We start from the raw sequence: 23,068 nt of genomic DNA, 5'->3' as shown, positions 1-23,068 counted from the left end.
CTAGCTTGTTCCTTGAGTTCAAATCAAATAATTCTGGGGATATTCTCAATGAGTTTAACATGAGTCATCTTTTTTTGACAGGGAATATCCTGTACAGCAGCAGCTCTTGTATAGTGTCATGGTAATGAGAGTGGTATATTGATTTATTTATCAGTTAATTTCCATTCTTACAATTCTTACACAAAATGAAGACACTGGAGTTGAAGGACTTCATTTAACTAGACAGCCTAGAAATTCTGATTATCAGACTACAGAGGTTTTAAGGAGATTTAAGAGTGTTCTATAATCAGAGCCTTCGATGAACACAGAAGGTAAACTGCATTTAATGGTAAGACAGTTGGTAACTAAAGTAGAATATGTTTAAAATAATTGGTCATAGAATAAGATGCAAGATATGAGGACTTTTTAACATTTGCAGTTATACTGTTAAGGTTTGAAGGAGATGTGATTTGAAAGATTTAATAGTTCATGGAGGGGGAAGAGATAGGATTATTTGGATTGTTTTTGAAAAATGCCATTTCAAACTTGATGGAGCAAATGCCCTTCTATACATTATGACTGAAAGAAGTATTCCTGCCGCCATACAGGAAGAGAGTAGGGGAGTCATGTTCAAAGCATGAGCTGCTGTTTATAGAAAATCAATCTACAGCATTTCAAAGAGGAGGAGACAGATTATTAACCAACGAGCCAAGCAGAGGCATTTTTGGACAAGTAATGTAATGGAGATAGAAATTGCACCACCATGGGGAATTCAGAAAAGACAGCATGAAGAAAGGAATGGCCTGTGCGGTAACAGTATGCAGAAAATTGTCGTGTCTCACTTAAAGTAAACATGAAGGTAGACCCACAGTTTAGAGTCCTGTGTCTCTTTTGGATTAGTTTAATGTTTTGAAGTCACAAAACATAACAGACAAGAAGTTCAATTATTAACTAGTACAAAAGAGAACACCGTATACTCTGCTAATGCTGTTTTACTTGACAAGTATTATAGAACATTACCATAGAACATTACAGCACAGAAACAGGCCTTTTGGCCCTTCTTGGCTGTGATTATACTGGAGCTTCCGATACATATTCACAGGAAATTTCATTTATCCAATACTTTTGCTTCTGGAATCCTCATGTAATGAGCAATATATTTCTAAGAATGTTGAACAATTTCATTTTTTACAAAAAAAAGTGTGAAATATTATTATTAGTTTACTTACATTTATGCATAAAGGCAATGTGGTTATAGACTGGCAGCAAAATTTTTTTGACGATTTTGCACAATAAGTGCAAAATCTTCAAAAAATGTTGCTGCTGATCAGTCTGCAACCACGTTGCCTTTTATGTATAAATGTAAATAAACTAAACATGTTATTTATATTAATGCAGTTTGTCTTTTAAAGCTAAAATTGTAGTTTAAAACATTTTTCTATATTCAGATGAAGAATGCCACGTCAGATCAGCAATTTATTTAAAAGTTCAAGTTTAGAAAACTAGTGTGTGATGTACCATAGTTAATTTAAGCATATCTCATGCAGATGGCAGGATCTCTCCCTCCACCATGTATCCTCCCACAACCCTTTCCACATCGATGCTGGATGTCTAAGGATACAGTGCAAATTGCTTTTTTTAACTGGTTCCCCAAGAAACAAGCTGCACCCCAGTGGCAGTACTCTCATTGACTGTAATGGTTCGGAAATTGCACCATCTCGGATCGCAAGACCCTACAGCAGATAGTGAGGTCAGCTGAGAAGATCATCGGGGTCTCTCTTCCCCGCCATTATGGACATTTACACTACACGCTGCATCCGCAAAGCAAATAGCATTATGAAGGACCCCACGCACCCCTTATACAAACTCTTCTCCCTCCTGCCGTCTGGGAAAAGGCACCGAAGCATTTGGGCTGTCACGACCAGACTATGTAACAGTTTCTTCCCCTAAGCTATCAGACTCCTCAATACCCAGAGCATGGACTGACACCTTACTGCCCTATTGTCTTGTTTATTATTTATTGTAATGCATGCACTGTTTTATGCACTTCATGCAGTCCTGAGTAGGTCTGTAGTCGTGTAATTTTTTTTCTGTGTTGTTTTTTATGTAGTTCAGTCTAGTTTTTGTACTGTGTCATGTAACACCATGGTCCTGAAAAAAGTTGTCTCATTTTTACTATGTACTGTACCAGCAGTTATGGTCAAAATGACAATAAAAAGTGACTTGACTTGACTTGATTGACGAAATACTGGTATTTAAGTCAATTTTCTCTCAATTCCTACTCTGACAACAATAATGCAGATGATGCAAGAAGGCTATGTGTATGCAATAAATTATAGTCTGTTACTTTCCATTGAAGGATAGTGGACGCAGATTTCATAGTAACCCTCAAAATGAGATTTGAAAATAAGCAAAGATAAAGTGTTTGCAGGTGAAAAGGAAAGTACACGATAGTGGAGACAGTTAGATCATTATTCCAAAAAAATACTACTTTGACATGATGGGATGAAGGTCCTCTTTTTAGACTGTTCTATTTTGTGATTTCACTATCATGGAAAAGTATGAATTTTACTTTGTTAACCAAATGGTTGCAGAGATTGAGTAGAAACAATTGATTCAACTGAGGACATACACACTGAATTACATTTGTTTTAAAATCAATAGGAGTGAGCAAAAGAATATGGCAGATGGGTGCTTCTTTCCTACAGGCCCATCGGTCCATGAAGTTCTGCTGATCTTTTAATCTACTCCAAGGTTAATCTAACCCTTCCCACCTACATAGCCTTCCATTTTTCTTTTATCCATGTGCCTATTGGAAAGGGACTGTAGCAGGGTTGACAGGAGAACAACAATGGCCTGAGTTTTGGGGTACAGTTTGAATGGCACAGGATAGATACATCTGAAAAAAGAAGTATTCTAAAGGGAAGATGAGGTAACTGTGGCTGACATGGGAAGTCAAAGACAGCATAAAAGCAAAGGAGAGGGCATACAATATAACAAGTATTGGTGTGAATTTAGAGAATTGGGAAGTTTTCAAAAACCAACAGAAAGCAACTAAAAAGCTATAACAGAGAAAAGATGAAATATGAAGAGCAGCTATCCAATAATATATTGAAGGATACCAAAAGGTTTTTCAGATATGTGAGGAATAAAAAAGAGGCAAGAGTAGATATCAGACTGCTGGAAAATAGTGCTGGAGAGGAGATGATGAGTGTCAAAGAAATGGTAGAGAAACTTAATGAGTACTTTACATCCGTCTTCCCTATGGAAGACACCAACAGAATGCCACAAATTTGAGATTGTCAAGGTCAGAGGTGGGTTGTTGCTATTACAAAGAAGAAGGTACTTGGGAAGATAAAAGATCTGAAGGTAAATAAATCATCTGGATCAGATGGACCGCAGCCCAATATTTTGAAACACTTAGCTGAAAGGATTGTGGAGGCATTAGTAATGGTTTTTCAAGAATCACTAGATTCTGGAATGGTTTTGGAGGAATGAAAAATTACAAATATCACTCCACTGTTGAAGAAGGGAGGGAAGCAGAAGAAAGGAAATTATAGGCCAGATACCTTGACTTTACTGATTGGGAAGATGTTGGAGTCCATTTTTAAGGATGAGGTTTTAGGGTACTTGGAGGCACATTATAAAATAGGCCAAAATCAGCATGGTTTCCTTAAGGGGAAATCTTGCCTGATAAATTTGTTGGAATCCTTTGAGGAAGTAACATGTAAGATCGTCAAAGGGGAGTCAGTAGATGTTGTTGACTTGGATTTTCAAAGGACATTGGCAAGGTGTTTAAAAAGACGAGACTCATGACATTACAGGAAAGATACCGACATGGATAGAGGATTGGCTGACTGGCAGAAGACAAAGAGAGAGAATAAAGGTGGACTATTCTGGTTGGCTGCTGGTGACTAGAGCTGTTTCACTGGGGTCAGATTTGGGACCGCTTCTTTTCACATTACACGTCAATGATTCGGGCAATGAAATTGATGGCTTTGTAGACAGTTTTGTGGATGATATGAAAATAAGTTGAGGGGCAAGTAGTGTTGAGGAAGCAGGGAGTCTGCAGATGGATTTTGACAGATTGGAGGAATGGACAAATAAATGGCAGATGGAATTTAGTGTAGAGAAGTGTATGATCATGCACTTTGATAGAATGTATAAAGATGTAGACTATTTTCTAAATAGGGAGAAAATTCAAAATTAGAAATGCAAAGGGACTAGAAAGTCCTTGTACATGATTTCCTCAAGGTTAATTTACAGCTTGAGTCTGTGGTAAGGAAGGCAAATGCAATGTTAGCAATCATTTCAAGAGGACTAGAATATAAGACCAAAGGTGTAATGCTGAGGCTTTATAAGATATTGGTCTGACAGCACAGAGTATTATGAATAGTTTTGCTCCCTTTATCTAAGAAAAGATATGCTGGCATTTGAGAGATTCCAGAGGAGTAGCACGAGAATCATTCCAGGTATAACCGTGTTAATGTATGAGGAGTGCTTGATTGCACTGGGCCTGCACTTGCTGAAGTTTAGAAGAATAATGGGGTTCTTAATGAAACCTATTGAACATTGAGAGGTCTGGATATAGTGGATGTCAAGAGGATATTTGCTATAATGGTTGAGTCTAGGACCAGAGGGCACAGCCTCTGAATGGATAGATGTCCATTTAGAACAGAGATGAGGAGGAATTGCTTTCGCCACAGAGTAGTGGATATGCGGAATTCATTGTCATAGGCATTAAGCCAAGCCCATGAGGTTGGCAGATTCTTGATTAGATTATGGGGAAAAGGCAAGAGAATGGGGTTTAGAGGGATAATAACTTAGTCATGATGGAATGGTGAAGCAGTCTTGATGGGCTGAATGGCCTAATTCTGCTGCTATTTCTTATGGTCTTTTGGTCTATCTAGAAATCACTATAATGTCCCTAATGTAACTGCTTCTACTACCATCCCTGTCAGTGCATTCCATGCATTTTTTCCTCTCTGTGTAAAGACATGTCTCTGATAATTCCCCTATACAATCCTCCAATCATCTTAAAAGTATGCCCTCTTGGATTGGCCATTACCACCCTGCAGAAATGTACTGGTAATCCACCCTATCTACTGTATGTCTCTTTTCATCTTATACACCTCCATCAAGTTACTTATCATCTTCCATTGATTTAAAGGGAAAAGGCCTAACTTCCTCAACCTTTCCTCATTCATGTTAAGTTGTTAACCTGAATTAACTGTGTCAGGTGCCTTGCACAAAGCATAATTATGGATAAAGCAAAATGACAAATCCACACAGCACAAATCAAGGCTTCTAAACATACATAGATCTATGCAAATCAAGCAGCAAAATCAAACAGAATTATTCTGTTTAGAGTTGAATACACTTCAGTTCAGAATATTCTGCTGAATGAGATCTGGATATTTCAATTGGACCCAATCAACTAGCTTTAACAATTCTTAGAGTCTCAAATAGGTGCATATGTGTGACATTTTGAATGTTAACAAGTAAAAAATTTGAAAAACAAACACCTAATATTGTGAAGAACACTTCGTTCACACAATCTACATGATAATTGCTAGGAATCTACATTAAGAAATGGACAGCCAATGCTATGAACCCAATGCTATAACATTTGCCTCAATGTTATAGTGAATCTTATATTCCCAGACAATAATAAAAGATCATTCTGAAGTTTGAAACAATTTCTGAACCATTTATTATGATTAAATTCAACACATTCTCTGGAGCTAGAGAAATGTCAAAGACAAAAGTCGTTGCATTTCTATTTACACAGGTTGATGAGAATAAAGTTGCACATATGTATTAGTCACCACTCACCATGGTCCACGACAAATCGTAATTTCTGTATCGTAGCCAGATTGCCGCTCACTCTGTAAATGCCATCTGCATCCAATCCTGACAAAACAAATATTAATATGTGATTAAATTAAAATTCTACAATATTTTTCCTCCATGCTCCTTGAACTTGGTGGCCTTATTATAGCAATTATGTCTGCCCAAACTTGCTGACTGACACTGCATATACATTTCTAACAGTTCGGTCATCTGTAAATGCATATCTTATAGACTGTTTTTCAGCAACAGTCTCACACTGTTAATTTTACCTGACCAAGGAACAGATCCATTATTAAGTAGCATAACCACAAACTCAGTTTTTATTTGAAGCCACACATTTTAAAATACAAACTATACGTTTGTACAATTTATAGGGATTTCTTTTCTTTTGATTATTCCTGCCACATGACGGGAATGACTATGTTTGTCCATCCCTGGTTACTCCAAGACGGAAGGTGCAGAAATATCTCTTTGACCTTACATTACTGTATTCGAACATCCACAGTGGTGGCGAAAAGGGAACATATCATATTATTGCTGGTTGGCAGAACTACACAATCCATACAGCACTGACTTCAATGGAATGAATTCAGAGGTAAAGTTTAATGTACTATAGTGATAATTAAGTGTGATTAATGTGATAATTTTGAGGATGAATTTAAGAAAAACAATTTCATTTCCATACTCAGATCACTCTGCAAATGCATGCTATCCAGATGCATCAGCATTTGGTACAGAAACTGCACTGCACTGGACAGAAGGTCTTGAAAAAAGGTAGTCAAATATACCCAACACATCACTGGTGCCAGCTATGCACCATCAAGGACGTACAATATATCCAGAAAAGGGCCAGTCTCATCCTGAAGTATACCACCCACCCTGCACATGGACCATTTGTTCCACTTCCATCAGGGAGGAGGTTATGTCATATCCATACCAGGACCAACAGAGTCTAAAATAGATACTTTCTCCAAGCAGTAAAGCTGATCAACACCTGCACACATTAACTCCACCACTAGTGTATTTTAATATTTCCAGTCATATATATAGCCTACTGTCATGTTATGAACATACAATCAATCTAAGTATATAAGCGGTCTTATGTATTTATACTTATTCTATTTTTTTATTAATATTGTATTGTTCTTTATCTTTTGTGGGGTTTATTGTGCTTAATTGGATCTGGAGTAACAATTATTTTCTTTCCTTTACACTTGTGTACAGAAAATGTCATAAAACAATCTTGAATTCTGAAAGAATTATTCTGCTAGTTAATTAATTTCATATTAGAAATTATTTTACTATTTAAATGCATATTGTTGTTGGTATGCAGGTTACACAAAGTTAAAAAAATCCCTGAGACACATGAGTTATTTTTTAACAGTTTTCAGGCTTCTGAGTACTCTAGATCACTGTAATTTTGTTAAAAAGCTCAAAAAAAACAATTTTTATATAAAAATAGTTTTTATATAACTGTTATCCAGGGCCTAATTCTAATATTTGTGAAATATAAAAGCAGGGACAATTGATTGACTTAGCTTTATGCTTCAGTTAACTCTTATGACAGAGTATTAAGTTCATTGCACAAATATTTTCAATGCAAGGTATCTAGTTCAGGGGTTTCCAACCTTTTCATGCCCTGGGCCCCTGCCATTAACCAAGGGACAGTGGAACCCTAGGATAGTTTCTAATTCTTCAGAAATAGAACTTTCAGGACCCAAGTAATGTGTGGCACATGTTCCAAGCATTGTCCAAAATTTCTGGTCAAAGTAATTTGAATTTATTGAGGAGTTAGGGAACCCTAACATGTGGAAGCCTATGCTTCATACCATCTCTGCTGACAATTAATAAAGTACATCAGAAACACATATAACTCATCCTCCAAGAGGACCTCAACCTTGCTGTAGGTTTTGGAATGACCCAGAGAGCTACGTTGGCTGAAGTCAGGTCTTTCTGCTTTTACTCTTGGTGGGGGTCACCCATGTCAAAAAGGTCAAAGGGTAGAGGCCAGACTGAGAGTGGTCCACCCCTCCCAAGTTTAGGGACTCAGCTCAGGGCTAACAACACTGACTGGTAACACAAAACAATTACAGAAACAGCAATGAAGAACCCTTCTACATCTGAGTGTGGTGGTATTTCTGGCTCTCCACCCAGAGCTTGCATGACTGACAGTGGTGAAAACTGAGTTACCGACATGATGAAGGAAGCCTTGAACACCACCAGAGATAGAGGACCTTCCTTGCCGTCCTAAGCGCCAATGGCATAACAGGCAGTAGGAACATATAACTCGTGGCATACCATCACATTTTTGAATACTTTCCTCTGCAGTGACTTTGGGTACCTGCAGAATTTTACGTTGAGTTCTTGGGCTTACTCAGTATCCGTATTAATTTTGGAAAACATCATTTGTTAGAGATTAATGTTGTTGAGGAAATTACTTGCCCCAATTTTAGCTGTTCTACGGTTTTTCATCTCTGTTCTCCAGGTCTCCACAGACGTCGTAATTATGTAATCACATGAGGTGCTTGGATGTTTGTAGCTGAGGTCATTTAGAATCCAAACATGTGGCAATCTGATTTTCCCAAAGTCTTAGCATAACATTTTTTTAAATGAAAACCAGAAAGCCTGCGATTTGGAAGTGCTCTGAATGATTTTGCTGACCTGGAAATAGAATTTAGTCAACCCTTCTCAGACTTTTGTCTTTCCTGCACTGAAAAATCTTGCCAATGATGTGTAATGCTTTCCTGTCCTTAACGACATTGTCCTGTCCATGGTTGACCCCATCTCCAATAATACAGCTGAAATCACAATGTCCCAGTTGGAGATTTGGAATGTTCTTGCCCATAAAAAAATTTACTGTACTTAGTTACTCCATCTTCTATGTCCAAAGCAGTCCATTTGTCTAAAATTACTGATACCCTTGAACACTCCCTCACCATGCTTTTGCTCTATTTATTTAATTTAACTTTTTTATACACATATTTCATATTGTAATTCAGTTTTTATTACAATGTATTGCAATGTACTGCTGCCACATAACAACAAACTTCACGACATTAAACCTGATTTGAATTCCAATTGTGATTCTGTTCCCTGTTCAAGGATTGTAGTTATATACCATCTTCTATATTTAAAGCAGTTGATTTCTCTAAAACTATTGATACCTATTTGAGTATTTTAGTGACTAAACAGTGAAATAGAAACTTGAAGTTCCCACGGTCATCATTTTGCTAAAGATCTCTAATCATTGGGTGCATTGTAACCATTTTGGGGATAATGTGGAATCAGTTGAAGTAAATCAGGAAAACTTGAAGGTTATCCTAAAGTATATGTTTGCATGTTTTTCATTGACAGTGTACCAATGACATTAATTTGTATTGGCTTCATCTGATGAGTTATCCAATAAAATGTCAGACCCATTATTTTGTACACTGAAGAAGCAAATTGAAAATGGTTGTTTTAACCATGAATTTTTTTTTTGTATTTTATTCAGGTATAAATGGTCCCATTTTTTTGCACGTGATTTTGTTGAGAAGTAGAAGAATAACTACGGTGACAAAGAGCTTTCTTGACTAATAGACTTAATGATATAGACTTGGGTGTTGAGCACATGATGCCGTAGATGACTACGATTTTATATGTCGGATCCAAGTACAGAGAATGTATTCGAGAAAGGTCTACTGTGCAAAGTAAAAGTCAAAATTCAAAGTACATATAAATTATGCAACCTTGAGATTCTTCTGCTCAACAGGCAGCCACAGAACAAGAGACCTGTGAGAACTCAATTTGAAAAAAAGACCAACACCCAATGTGCAGAGTGAAGGGAAAAAAAAACAAATGCACCAGAATGCAGGGCAATGCATTGAGGGAAGAGTCCTGGTTCCTGTCAGCATTAAACTGAAAACACATTTACAAGCATCTGTACTAGATGCAAAAATCAAACACTTTTGATTTCAAGTACTTTTTATCACCTACTTTGAAAGCAGGAAGACACCAAAATAATTAATCAGTTGAAAGAAGATCAAAGGTACAACTTAATAAATATTAACCAAAAGAGTAGAAATGACTATCAGATTTCATTCTACGAAACAGGTACCTTTCTTGTACTTTGATTTGATTTTTGCTGTGCTGTTTCCCATTTCTCAACATGCTGTGAGTTTGAGGTCACAGGTCATTTTCTTAATATATTTATTTCACTGATGTACATAATCTTTTGAACTATAATTACTCAGGAAAACATTAATTATTTAACACCTTGACTTTAGAATGTAGGTCTGTGTTGATTAGTGACTTAAATGAAGATCTTAAGTGACATGAATTTTTGATATCAGTGCTTAAATCAGGAAGTTGTGGACAGCATATGCCGTGAATTTTTGAAGTGAAAATGTTGATTTCCTGTCATTACTGTAACTACAGTTTGTTTACCGAAACAAAGACAAATGTGCTTCTAAAATGTCACAAGCAACAACTAAATTATCGTTTGATGGATGCAGATTAATAGCCACCTGACGTCTTGGACTGTAGTTTATTAGTGTCAGTATACAGCTTGAAATCTGTACACAGTCTTAATTGTGCTACTACTGGAGAAGGAGTTGATTAGATGTCTCTCCTAACAGGGAGGGAAAATAGGTGGAAAAAATCATTCTTGGGCTACTATATCCTGTCTCCATTCTGCTAATACTAGATTAGTTACGTTTATTGCTAACACTGTATTCAATCTTGCATGCCCATTCAATCACACTTAGTTTGGGAGTATCAAAAGAACCATGATAAAACTGGTGGATACGATGATCTTACTGAAATAAAGTCACACCTGGAAATACTTTACAAGCTTAGTATTACCATAATTAACACAAACTTCTTAAAAAATGAAGTTTTTTTTAGAAATCCTTTGTTTTACTCAATGTGTCTCCCATCCATACATTTCATGGCTTGGAAATTCCTTCCTGCTTGGAAGGACATGTTGAACATGCAGTACATAACTTTAGATGCTTCTGCATTAGTTCTACATAAATTAATTGCTTCAAGCACCTGGAGTTGTGTTGTGCAATAAAAGTCGTGTTGACTTGGAAAATCATACTGAAAGTAAATAAAGAATACGTTTTCAATATTGTTCTATTGTGCAGCGCGGACACACGCATAGAAAAATAGAACATGCAACGTAGAACAGTGCAGCACAAGACCAGATACTTCAACCCATGAGGTCTGTGCTGTGCTGGCCATGACAACAATTTGTATTGTACATCTGCTTTCACATAACCTATAGACTTCTATGCTCTGTCTGTTTATGTGCCTCCAGGCACCTACCACTCTCCATGTAAAATAAAATACTTACTTTATACCTTTTCATTTTTTCATTGGCTGAGTATTAGTTCTTAACCCACGTGTTATAATTGTGTAACTGTTGATTGAATTTTCTTAACTGAGGAATTTCTGTTATCTCAAGTAGAAAAGTGATAGGTTTTTCAAGTGTGCCATCTTTTAATTGAATCTCTTGAATCTTTAATTTCTTATCTCTCATCTGCATAGTGCCTGTATCTTTGTTTAAAACACACAGTAGTGAAGAATCAATGAATCAAAATTTCTTGCTCATTCTTGAACTCCTAAAAGGACCCAGGGATTGAAATTTACTGAGATACAATACTGCTTACACATGGTCTTTATCCTTCTATTCCCCCATTGTTTATGTGCCTTCAGGCACATACCACTCTTCATGTAAAAAAAACTTACTTCAAAAGCTCCTATACGCTTTGATAGATTTAAGCCTTAAATCTATGCCCTCTAGTATTTGCCATTTCTGTCCTGGCAAAAAAGACACTATCTATGGCTCTCATAAGTTAATACTTTTCCATCAAGTTGGCTCTCAGTTTCCAATGTTCCAGGCAAAAGTAATCCGAGTTTGTACCACTTCTTCTTATAGTTAAAATCCTATAATCCAGTCAACATCCTGATGAACCTCTTTGACACCTTCTCCAAAAACCACATCCTTCCTATACTGTGGTGACAGAACTGTAGACAGTATTTCAAATGTGGCCTAACCAAAGTTTTATCCAACTGCACCATAGCATCCCGACATTAATATACTGTACAGCACACCGGCCAATGAACACAAGTACGCCATATGCCACTATATCAACCTATCTATCTGTGTTTCCAATTTCAGAGAACTATGGTCTTGTATTTCAAGATCACTCTGTACATCCATGCTTCTGAACATCCTGCCATTGACTGTATACTTTCCTCTTGCATTTGACCTGCCAAAGTTCAAACCTTGTATTTGTCTGGATTAAACTCCATCTGCAAGTTATTTACCTATATTTTCAATTCAGCAACCTCCTGATAAGTCCTTTGTCAACCTTCCTTACAGTCCATAACCCCATCAATGTTTATGTCACCTGCCAATTTACTAATCCACTCACCTGCACTTTCATCTTTATCATTTATATGTATCACATACAACAAAGGCCTCAAAATTGATCTCTGTGGAACACCAGTATGCCACAGCGAATATGAATTACACAGCCTCCACACACCTCTCAAATACCCTCTGTCTTAAAATGGCCAAGCCAATTTTGAATTCAATCTACCAAGTAACTACAGAATACAGGTATCTTCATCTCCTGGATCAGACTAAAACAAAGGACCTTGTTGAATATATCAATTGCTATATGGTAGAATAGTGAGATCCTTTTGATTATATTTCTGGAGTCAATGATAACATCATCCATTTGTATAGTATCTCTGGTGTAGTAATAATATCCTGATAGTTCAGATCACAAACAAGAGAAAATTTGTGGCTGCTGGAAATCCAAGCAACACACACACTGAAGGAACTTAGCAGGCCAGGCAGCGTCTATGTTTCAGGCCAAGATCCTTCATCAGGACAGAAGAAAAAAAAAGATAAGAAGCCAGTACTTGGTGGGCACAGTACATGATATCATAGGAAAAGGGGCAGACTATTCTATCCAATTGAAATATTCAATCAATGACTTAGAATTTTACTTATCTTTACCCTGGCCTAGTTCTGAATCACTTAATATCTTATTGATAAAAACATAATTGGGTTTTCAACTAGGATATCTCAACAAAGTGAAATTTTCCATTATTTCAGCTTCTACAGCTTTCTGGGGAGGGGTGATGACACTTGTAAAGTTGAGACTTTCATATTAAGTCTTAGTACTGATCATGAAATACCTCTACATGTAATGTAGTCAGGGCATTAATAAATGCAACTGATTCTCAGACGCAACCTAGATGCACTAGGACACATCATCAGTGATGTAACCTGGGGTCATTGGGTATTTCGGGTCTTTCAGCATCAGACGCTGTTGCCCAGGTGACCCAGCCAGGGTTGATCAGGCCCTGGCTTGTGTCCCAGCAGCATTAGTCCATGGGTCACACTGCTTAATTCATAGCCATCTGGAGGCTTGCTCAGCAGCCTCTCTGATAGTTCTGATAGCTCTTTTCTTTGCAACCCCTATAATGCCAAGGAGAGAGCCGATTCTGCACAGTGAGCAGCCAGCAAAACCTCTACACTCCACCTCTACAGGCTCACACAATGCCCTCCACCCCTCTCCCTGGCACTGCTCTACCACATCCTGACATTTCAAAGTTCAGAGTAAATTTATTTTCAAAGTACATGTATGTCACTATATACAACCCTGAGATTAATTTTCTTGTGGGTATACTCAGCAAATCTATAGAATAATACTAAATCAGGATCAATGAACAATCAACCAGAGGGCAGAAGACAACAAACTGTGCAAATACAAGTAAATGAATAGCAAAAATAAGGAGAACATCAGATATCGAGATTATAGAGTCCTTAAACTGAGATAATTGGTTGTAGGAATATTTCAATAATGGGGCAAGTGAGTGTAGTTATCACCTTTTATTCAAGAACCTGATTGTTGAGGAATAGCATCTGTTTTTGAACCTGGTAGTGCAGGTCCTGAAGCTTTGGTACTTTCTACCTGATGGTAGCAGTGAGAAGAGAGCATGGCCTGGGGGATGTGGGTCTCTGATGATGGATGCTGCTTCCCTATGACAGGGTTTCATGTAGATATGATCATATAGATTGTAGTTTCATGTAGAATGGATTTCTTATTTTCAAATGCTTCCCCAATCTAGTCTTCCCAAGGAGCTGTCAATTCTACCATGATCGCCTGCTCTGACGTTTTCGACAAAATGACCATGTCAGGTCTTTGGGATGATGATGCGATGAAGTCGGGGAACTTTAATTGCTTGCCAAGATTGACTTTCAGTTGCCAGTTAGACACAGTGGCCAGCAAACCTGCTGGTGATCTTCACTTCCAACTAACAAAACTCTGTTATTCAGCTATATTTCAAGTTAACCAATGATCTGCCCTTTCCAGATGCAGCTCTTCTCATGATTTGTTTGTACACGATTTTCTTTAAAGAAAAGGTTTTTGCTTTACTAAGCAGTATTTTTAGCCTCCTCGATTTTATATGGACTAGCAGTCTGCTAATTTAGATTTCCTCCATTTATATAAATCCCCAACAAAACAGCACAGCCTCTCTCAAAATGATGGATAAATGTTGAATATGTTTTCAATGTAATAATATTCTCCCCTAAAAGGGGGCAACTAAAAATAATTAAGTTGTGAGTTTGCATTTTTATTAGGTACTCTAATAGTGTGGGAAGTGCAGTTGTGTTTTCTGGCATATATACAGAGCATGGTTTGGAAGCTACAGACCTTAATTTTTCATGTAGTTCAATACTTCCTAAGATGCTTTGACTTGGTCACAGCACTGTAGCTGTGAGAGCAAATTACTCAAGGCAGGAAAGCAATAGAATCAGTAGAAGTGAAGAAGAAATTGTGTCTCTGCAAACAGGGAGTGAATTTAAGATTGAAGCTAATAGTTTGAAGAAAGAGCCAGATAATTTGTTTAATTCCTTATTGGTAGAATTAGACTGGTTCATACATCAGATTTCAATGGTTATTGAGCCTCATGGCCCTCACAGAAAGTTGTGAGGTATGTCTTTTTTCCACTCCCATTTATAATTACTGAATGCAGCACAGACCCATTTGATTATCGGCTATGTTTATTAAAAGGAAGAGAAACATTTATCACCATGTCCATATTAGATCAGCTATTTTAAAATTAATACATTTTTCCATGTTGCTCTGATAGGAAACAGCTTGTATTATTAAGAACCAGCAAGCAAATCAATGCTACTTCATATTTAGGACAGCAATCTTCCCTTCTAGAGTGGGATAGAATGCCACTGCATCATAAGCACAGAAACAAAATGGTTCTAGCTCTCATATTGATAATTGTATTAAGTGCTGAGTTTGTGGTCTTAGTGATGGAAATGCTGATCTAACTTGCTCATCATTGTTGAATTAGAATTGATTTATTATTATCACATGTACTGAGATACAGTGATCTTTTGGTCACACAGATCAGATTATTACCCAGTGCATTCAGGTAAAACAAGGTAAAATAGTAATAATGCAGAATAACGTGCAGTGCAAGTAAATAACAAGGGCAAAACCATAATGAGGTAGGTTGTAAATAATGAAGGTAGATTGTTCTGTTAGGAATTACTTTATTGTACTGGGGAGCCATTTAATAGGTTTAACAATGGGATATAAGCTGTCCTGGAGCCTGCTGGAATGTGTTTTCAGGCTTTTGTGTCTTCTGTAACCCATACACAAAGTGCTGGAGGATCTCAGCAGGTCAGGCAGCGCCTATGAAAATGAATAAGCAGTTGACATTCCAGGCCAAGGCCCTTCTTCAGGACTCTTCAGCCTGATGGAAGAGGGGAGAAGAGAGAGTGTCTGGGTGTGTAGGGTTATTGATTATGCTGGCTGCTTCACTGAGGCAGTGAGAAGGACAGACACAATTCATGGAGGGGAGGTTAGTTTCTGTGTTGTACTGACCTATGTCCACAACTCTGTTCAGTTTCTTGCAGTCATATGCAGTGCAGCCATTATAAATCCAGACAGGATGTTTTCATTGGAGCATGGATAAAAACTGGTGAGTGCCGATAGGGACTTGCCAAAGTACTTTACCTTCCTGAGGAGGTAGGGGCATTGATGAACTTTCTTGGCCAAGGCACTTGAAGCTCTCAACCCTCAGAACCTTGGTACAGTTGATGTAGACAGGAGCGTGTAAAAACTTCCCCCTTTCCTGAATTGAATGACCAATTAATTTGTTTTATTGACACTGAGGAAATGCTATTCTCGCTACCTGTGAACTGATTGAATCTTACCAACTTACGCCATTCTCAAACAAAAGCAGAAATGCTGGAAGAACTTAGCCAGTCAGGCGGCATCTGTGGGGAGACAAGCTAGTTCACATTTTGGGTCAGAAAAGGTAAATGTGAGGAAAAGGTGAACATAAAGAAAAGGCTATAGAAGGTAGGTCCAAGAAGAGGACGTATTCTGCATAATCAGGCCTATGGTGGGGAGTTAACAGGAAATTTAAATTCACGCTAAATTAATCTCACAGTTTCAGTGTCTAAAGTCAGATATCAATAGCATTCCATGTCACCTTGAGGAATAAGACAAAATTCAAAACTGAATATAAACTTCAAATGGTTTTAATATTTGTAAGTCGTATTCTAAAAGCTTGTAGTGATGATGCAGGAAATTAACTCCCTTGATACACTCTGTAATACAAGGGGCCTGATAAACTTCTCTCTTAACTTCTGTACAAATGAAGACCAGGCTATGTGTCTGAATAAAACCATGCACAATTGTTTATTTTAGATGACCACCAAAACTACATTTCAATTGTAGAATTTAAAATATGCAATCTGTGTCTTTTTCCAATGGATTTATATGACAGAGACTCTCTCATACAGTTTGTGATCTTATCCTTCATACCAACCAGTCTCATTTAAACCCATCTATAGCGTCTAAAACATTCCTATACATTGAAGAAATGCTCTTGAAAAGTTACTTCCTCAGATTTGATGAACCGGTTTGTAAAGTCATGGGCAGTGACCTTATTAATAATATGTAAAATAATTGTTAACATTTCCAACTTAATCATCCACCATTTTAAGACAGAGAATTAATTTGTGTTCAAAACATTATCCTGATGAATAAATAGCCACATTGATCTGCTTTACTAAAGGTCTTCCTTCCTCCACTCCCTCACATCCATGTTCACCTTTTTGCCCATCTACACTAATCTCATTTGTCTGCATAAATGTCCTCCCAATTCAAGAGATGATCTGAATGGCCCAGAAGCATAACAGCTGTACTGCACTTCACCATCTCCATTGGAAGTGAGTTCCGTAAATGAACCACTCTTTGTGTAAAAAACCTTCCCCTCAAATCCCCTCAGCAAACTTTGCTCCAGGGACAACAAACCCAGCTATCCACTCTCTCTGCCTAACCAGTATCTTGGTGAATCTGCTCTATACTCTGTCCTGTGCAACTCCATCCTTCCTATCGTGTGACTAAGTATAGCTAACCAGTGTTTTGTAAAGTTGCCACTAACATCCAACATTTATATTCTATGCCCAGATCTAAGCAAGCATGCTATTTGCCTCTTCTACCTTACCTATGGTGCTGCTAACAGAGAACTATGGAATTGAACTCCAAGGTTCCCCTGAAGATCAACGTTCCATAATGATTTACCATTTATTGCATATACCAAATCCCTACCTGTCTTCTCAAAATGCATTATCTCCCATTAATTGGGATTAAGTTCTATCTGCCAATGATCCACAAAACTTTTCACCTGACTTTGATCCTGCTGTAGCCTTAAATAACCTTCCTCACTATCCGCAAAACCACCAACCTTCAGGTCATCTGCAGACTTACTGATCATGCTCCAATATTCTTTTCCATATATATCACAAACAACAAGGATCACAGCACCAATCCCAGTGGTACACCACTGGCCAAGGACTTCCGATTAACAGACAAACTTCCACCACTCCCCTCTGCCTCCTATCACCGAGCCGATTTTGGATCCAGTCAGCCAGCTTGCCTTAGGTACCATGTGCCTTAACCTTCAAGACCAGCTGACCATGGAGCACATTATAAAATCCTTATAGATAATGCCTATTGCCATGTCCTCATCAGTAACCTCAAAAAAAAACTCAAAGTGAGGCAGGATTTTTGATAATTCCTGATAAACCCTGCATTTTCAAATGCCCTGCAGGATTTCTTTTTTCATTAAATATCCCAACAGCTGACACAAGGCTCACCAGCCTGTAGTTACCTGGCTTATCCTTGCTATTCTTCTTAAATATGTTATGATACCAGCCCCCTCCTTTGTGAGAATTGCAAGAGCCCTAGTGAAAGGGGGGGTCAATGACCCGAGAGAGAGAGAGCAAGAGAGAGAGAGAGACAGGCTGAATGGACACAGGAAATGGAAAGACAGCGACGTGCTGGATACCGCATTCCACTGGGACAAAAGCTGGTGACTGTGGCATTGTTCTCAGGAGACACCTGGGAACTGCAGACGTGCCAACTCGCAGGGACATTGTAAAGCCCTCGGGCAAAGTGGGCTGGTTGAGAGAGAGATTGCATCACCTGCAACCTGATTGACACCTGAGATCCCGTGAGGCAGTATAAAGAAGGGTCTGAAAGAGGACGACCCTCAGACGCACCAAGGAGACACCAAGAAGTACGATAACGCTTCCCGTGGGAACGGGAAGCCATTTTGAAGTAAGCCACGTGCGTTAAATTCCGAATGCGGAGTTTGTGGCTGGAACCAACGGAAGATCGCTTTTAACTAACAACGGGGAAGATCGCTCCCCTGATTCCATGGATGTTTTGGGCAAGTTTTTCCGTTTATCTCTCTCTCTCTCCAACACGTGAAACCAAAAAGGGAAAAGCCTGCAGACTTCAGAGTGACTCTTTATATTTCCAATTGGACTCAGTATTATACCCTAGACAACGAAAGAGCTTATTTCTGAGTGATTATTAATGTACCTGCGTTTTAGATTGAGTATTGACGCATGTTATCTGAATGTTTGTATTAACCTTAATTTTTGTGCCCCTTTATTAATAAAACTTTTGAAAATAGTACCATTGGACTTCAACTGACATATCTATCTTTGCTGGTAAGTGAAACCAGTTACTGGTTTCATAACAAATAAAACAACATAATAAGCAACCCTCCAGTATTTTGGCACTGATTTGTATCTAAAGAAGATGTAACATTTTCAATCGTTCCCAAAGCTTCCATAACATCCTTCCTTGCTTTCCATAACAACCTGGGATAGATCTCATCTGGTTGTGTGGATTTATCATCTCATATGCATATCTTATATCTCCTCCTTCTTAATATTGTCTACCTCCTGCTTTTCTACATAGCTCGCCCGGAAATAATTATGTTTCACATCCTTCTCCTTTATGAATACAAATGAGAAATGTTAGTTTAGGACCTTGTTTACATCATTTGACTTCATTCCAGATGACCCTTTTTCTTCCTATGGAGACTCACTTTTTCCCAGGTTATCTTGCTCCTCACCTATTGTTTTAACTACCCTTCATCTTGGTGCATTCAGATAATGTATTCCCTCATACACAATATAGAAATAATAACTATAATCTACTAAAATGTGCTATGAATGGTTTAAGATTCTTAACACAAGCAGCCAGATACAATGCATAGCTTAAATCTGTATTGTGACCAGGGAAGATTAATTCTCAATTTCATGTTCATGCTTTGTAAATTGTCTTCAAACCTCATTCACTTTAATGGTTTAAAGTATTGAGATTTTGTTTTATTGAGATACAGCACGGAGTAGGTCCGTCCAGCCCTTTGAGCCCTGCCACCCAACAATCATCAATTTAATCCTAGCCTAGTCACGGGACAATTTACAGTGGCCAATTACCCTATCAACCAGTACCTCTTTGGATTGTGGGAGGAAACCTGAGCACCCAGAGGAAATCCACGGGGTCACAGGGCAAATGTACAAACTCCGTACAGGCAGCAGCAATGGGAATTGAACCCTGGTGGCCTGTACTGTAAAGCATTGTGCCAACCACTGCACTATTGTTCCACCTATCTGAAATTCAAAAGTAAAACACATTATATTTTAATTGTCCATTCTATGATAAATATGTAAGTTTTCCTCAAAAATTGTAAATGTCCATATTGATATATATTTCTTTTAATTGGTTACAGATATCAAATGACATAAGGAATTTACAGTGTATTCTTGACAGTTATTTAAGCTCTCTCCTGAATCTATATTGATCAGAAACACAGTTCTGAATTCAAATTGCGTATGATTTAAAGGATCATTTTGTTATAATCCTTTGTTTGGTTTGTGTCCACTATCAAGATGCAAGCTTGTTTTTGGTATTTGAAGAGACATGTATTGATCAATTGAGTGTTCCTTAGTGGCTGTGGCAAAATTAGGTTTGATATGTCTTTTAACCCAGTCATTTTACAAAGGAGACGAGCAAGTCTGAGGAAGGCCTGTTGGGGAAAGATTTAGTTCCAAGTGGGATTTGTAGTTAATGAGTGCACCCTGACTCGAGCAAGTAACTGAGACAAAGCGTAATGTGGGATGGAAGTATTCCACTGTGTTGCTTGTCACAGCTTAACAGGACCAGCGATCGATTGGAGTAAAGAGTCCAGCTTTTGCATCGGGCACTTTTGGTAATGCAATCAATCACTCTAATCATTTAAATTTTAATTCCCCCTGTGGCCCTTAAACGATATTAGACACAAGCATTCTTTTTAGTCAGCGATGCCAGAATGGTAAAAGGGAAAAAAAAACTGTACTCTCTTATAGTTTGAGATTTTTGTTGCTCATTCACCCAGGATATTGATGATGGGGAAAATGTTGTCCAGACTCTTTCCCTTATTTGAAAGTCAAGATGTTTACCAAAACTAGCAGTCTTATATCATGAGCAAGGAAAAAGCAAGATAGATATTAGTCCTCAGGATAGTTCTGAAGTTCTCCTTGAATTAATTAACAATGTTCTGAGAATTCCAGAAAAAAAGTTTTAGTACATTAAAACATTGGGTTTTTTTTACATTGAAGTTGTCATTTGGGGGTTGATGATTGTGCTGCCCTGCTTTTCTTTCTTGCTATCACGGCTACCCGGAGAAGAAGAATTTCAGAGTTGAATACATTGATTATAAATAAATGAACCTTATGAACCTTATATAATGTGTTCAGTAAAGCCATTTTTGATTAAAATGAAGGTTGATGTAAATATGATCAATCTGATATTAGCATCTGATGGAAATCTAATGAAAATAATGGTCAGCTCTATTTTTCTCTTTCGGGATATTTCATTAAAAATCCTTAGTTTGTTTTTTGTTGTATGTAATATTGTCAAGAATGATGCTTATAGAGCATGTCATAATTCAGCAGACAAGCAATCTACTTGAGAAAAATCTAAAAGAGTCATTAAGAATGACACTTGGTTTTCCTTTGATAAAGTTAGTGGAACTAAAGGGAAAGGAAAGCAACAGATTTGTTTTGTTATGAAGAAAATTAATGTTTTTTTTCTTTAACTCCAACAATTAACCATTTTAGTCACTAATTCTCTATTTTCCATCATTAGGTCAAGCTCATGCTTTTTTATATGTCTAGTCTTTTTACCAAGTTATATATCGTCACTTGTGCGGCAAGTTAGAGATATGCCTCCACCAGAGGAAATGTAAGGCATTCCTTACTTCCGCTAGCCTGCAGGTCATCCTTGGACAAGGTGTAGCACCTGCTTAGCTCCCCAAATAGGGTCATGTGAAGCCATGGGGGCAGGTGGTGGATGGTCGTATGAGCAGGTGGCGCGTATCGCAAGTACTGGTTGTGCAACCACTGACGCCAGGCAGACAATCTCTGAAGAGTATTGATAATGGCTGGGATTACACATCTTGTAAAGGCACTGTCCATAAGAAGGCAATGGCAAACCACTGCAGTAGAAAAATTTGCCAAGAGTAATCATGGTCATGGGACCATGATCGCCCACGTCATACGACATGGCGCATGATGATGATGATGATTATGGCCACTATTGTTCCTATCAAATCAGTGAGCAGTTAAATTTGACTCCTTTTAAAAGTAGACATGTGCATTATGATACTCAATAACTTTTTTCTCATTGAGTGGAAGGAAGCCAATTCCATACTGCCTGGACATTTCAATGGGCTGTCTTTCCAACAGTTCTCTCTGGGTTTTTCATCAGCTGCAATCCTCAGTAAGGACCAAATTCTGTCATTAAGTCATACTGCATGGAATCAGGTACTTTTGTCCACCAAGACTGTGCTGGCCATCAAGTACCAATATATCCTACATCTAACTACAGTATAGTGCAAAAGTCTTAACTGCATGTACAAATATCTGTAAATGCTTTCAAAATAATGAAATAAAATGTTTCTAAATATCAAAAAAATTACTATAAAGAACAGTAAACCGGAAAAAGCTGAATTTAATTAATATTTAGCACGACCACTTTTTGCCTTTAAAAATATGTCAGTTCTCTTAGGTATACTGTCATACAGCTTTATAAGAAAATTGGCTGGAAGTTTGTTCTAAGCATCTTGCAGAAGTTGCCATAGTTCTGAGGCAGACTTTGGCTGTCTCACTTGTTTCTGTCTCTCCATGTAATTTCTGACCCCAGATGATGTTGAGATCAGGGCTCTATAGAGGCCATATTATCTGAAACCATATAAAAGATCTAGGACACCTAAGACTTTTGATTAGTACTGTATATCCTGTTTGTTTTCCCATACATTGGCTTAGATTCTATGATCTGCACTGAAATTAGAGGCAATTTACACTGGGCAATTAATCTATCAAACTGTATATTTTTGGGATGTGTTGGGAAACTCTAGCATCTGGAGGAACTTCTATAGTCACAGTAAGAAGATGTACAGTCCACGCATGCAGAGCCAGAAGTCAGGATTGAACCCTGGTCACTGCATCAGTGGGACAATGACTGCATCACTTTGCTCTCCTTCCTCTGAGCAGCGATATGCACAATCTTGAAAAATGCCCTGCTCTCAGAAGCCTGGTCTCCCTGTTAGACGATTGAAATCCATCCTCACTTACAGAAGGTCTCTACTAGCTGCTGAATAAAATATGCATGCAGGGCTCTATATGTTGACTGTTCCAACAGAAAAATTATATTGTTTTCAGAATTGATTAAAAATGTATACAGACATAAATAGACTCACACACTCAAATCTGCTATAGGCCTCAAATTTCCATCCCTCATCTTTCATTTCCAACTATTGAACCAGGATCATCACCTCTTCTAAATACATTGTGCAGAACTCA

The 23,068-nt window shown here is 37.9% G+C and overlaps 1 protein-coding gene across 2 annotated transcripts in view; it reads right to left on the bottom strand.

Moving 5' to 3' along the window:
• Positions 1-23,068, bottom strand: part of LOC140714573 (rho GTPase-activating protein 15-like) — a 734,693-nt gene that overhangs the window by 165,544 nt on the left and 546,081 nt on the right. For both annotated transcript variants that reach the window (XM_073025883.1, XM_073025887.1), the window contains exon 12: positions 5,815-5,892. In XM_073025883.1, the coding sequence (XP_072881984.1) occupies positions 5,815-5,892 (78 nt within the window). The remainder of the gene's footprint in view (positions 1-5,814; positions 5,893-23,068) is intronic.

This window comes from Hemitrygon akajei, chromosome 2, assembly GCF_048418815.1.
Source record: "Hemitrygon akajei chromosome 2, sHemAka1.3, whole genome shotgun sequence".
NCBI classification, from domain to species: domain Eukaryota; kingdom Metazoa; phylum Chordata; class Chondrichthyes; order Myliobatiformes; family Dasyatidae; genus Hemitrygon; species Hemitrygon akajei.
Note: the sequence above shows the minus strand (reverse complement) of the source record. Positions and strands in the feature narration are given on the sequence as shown.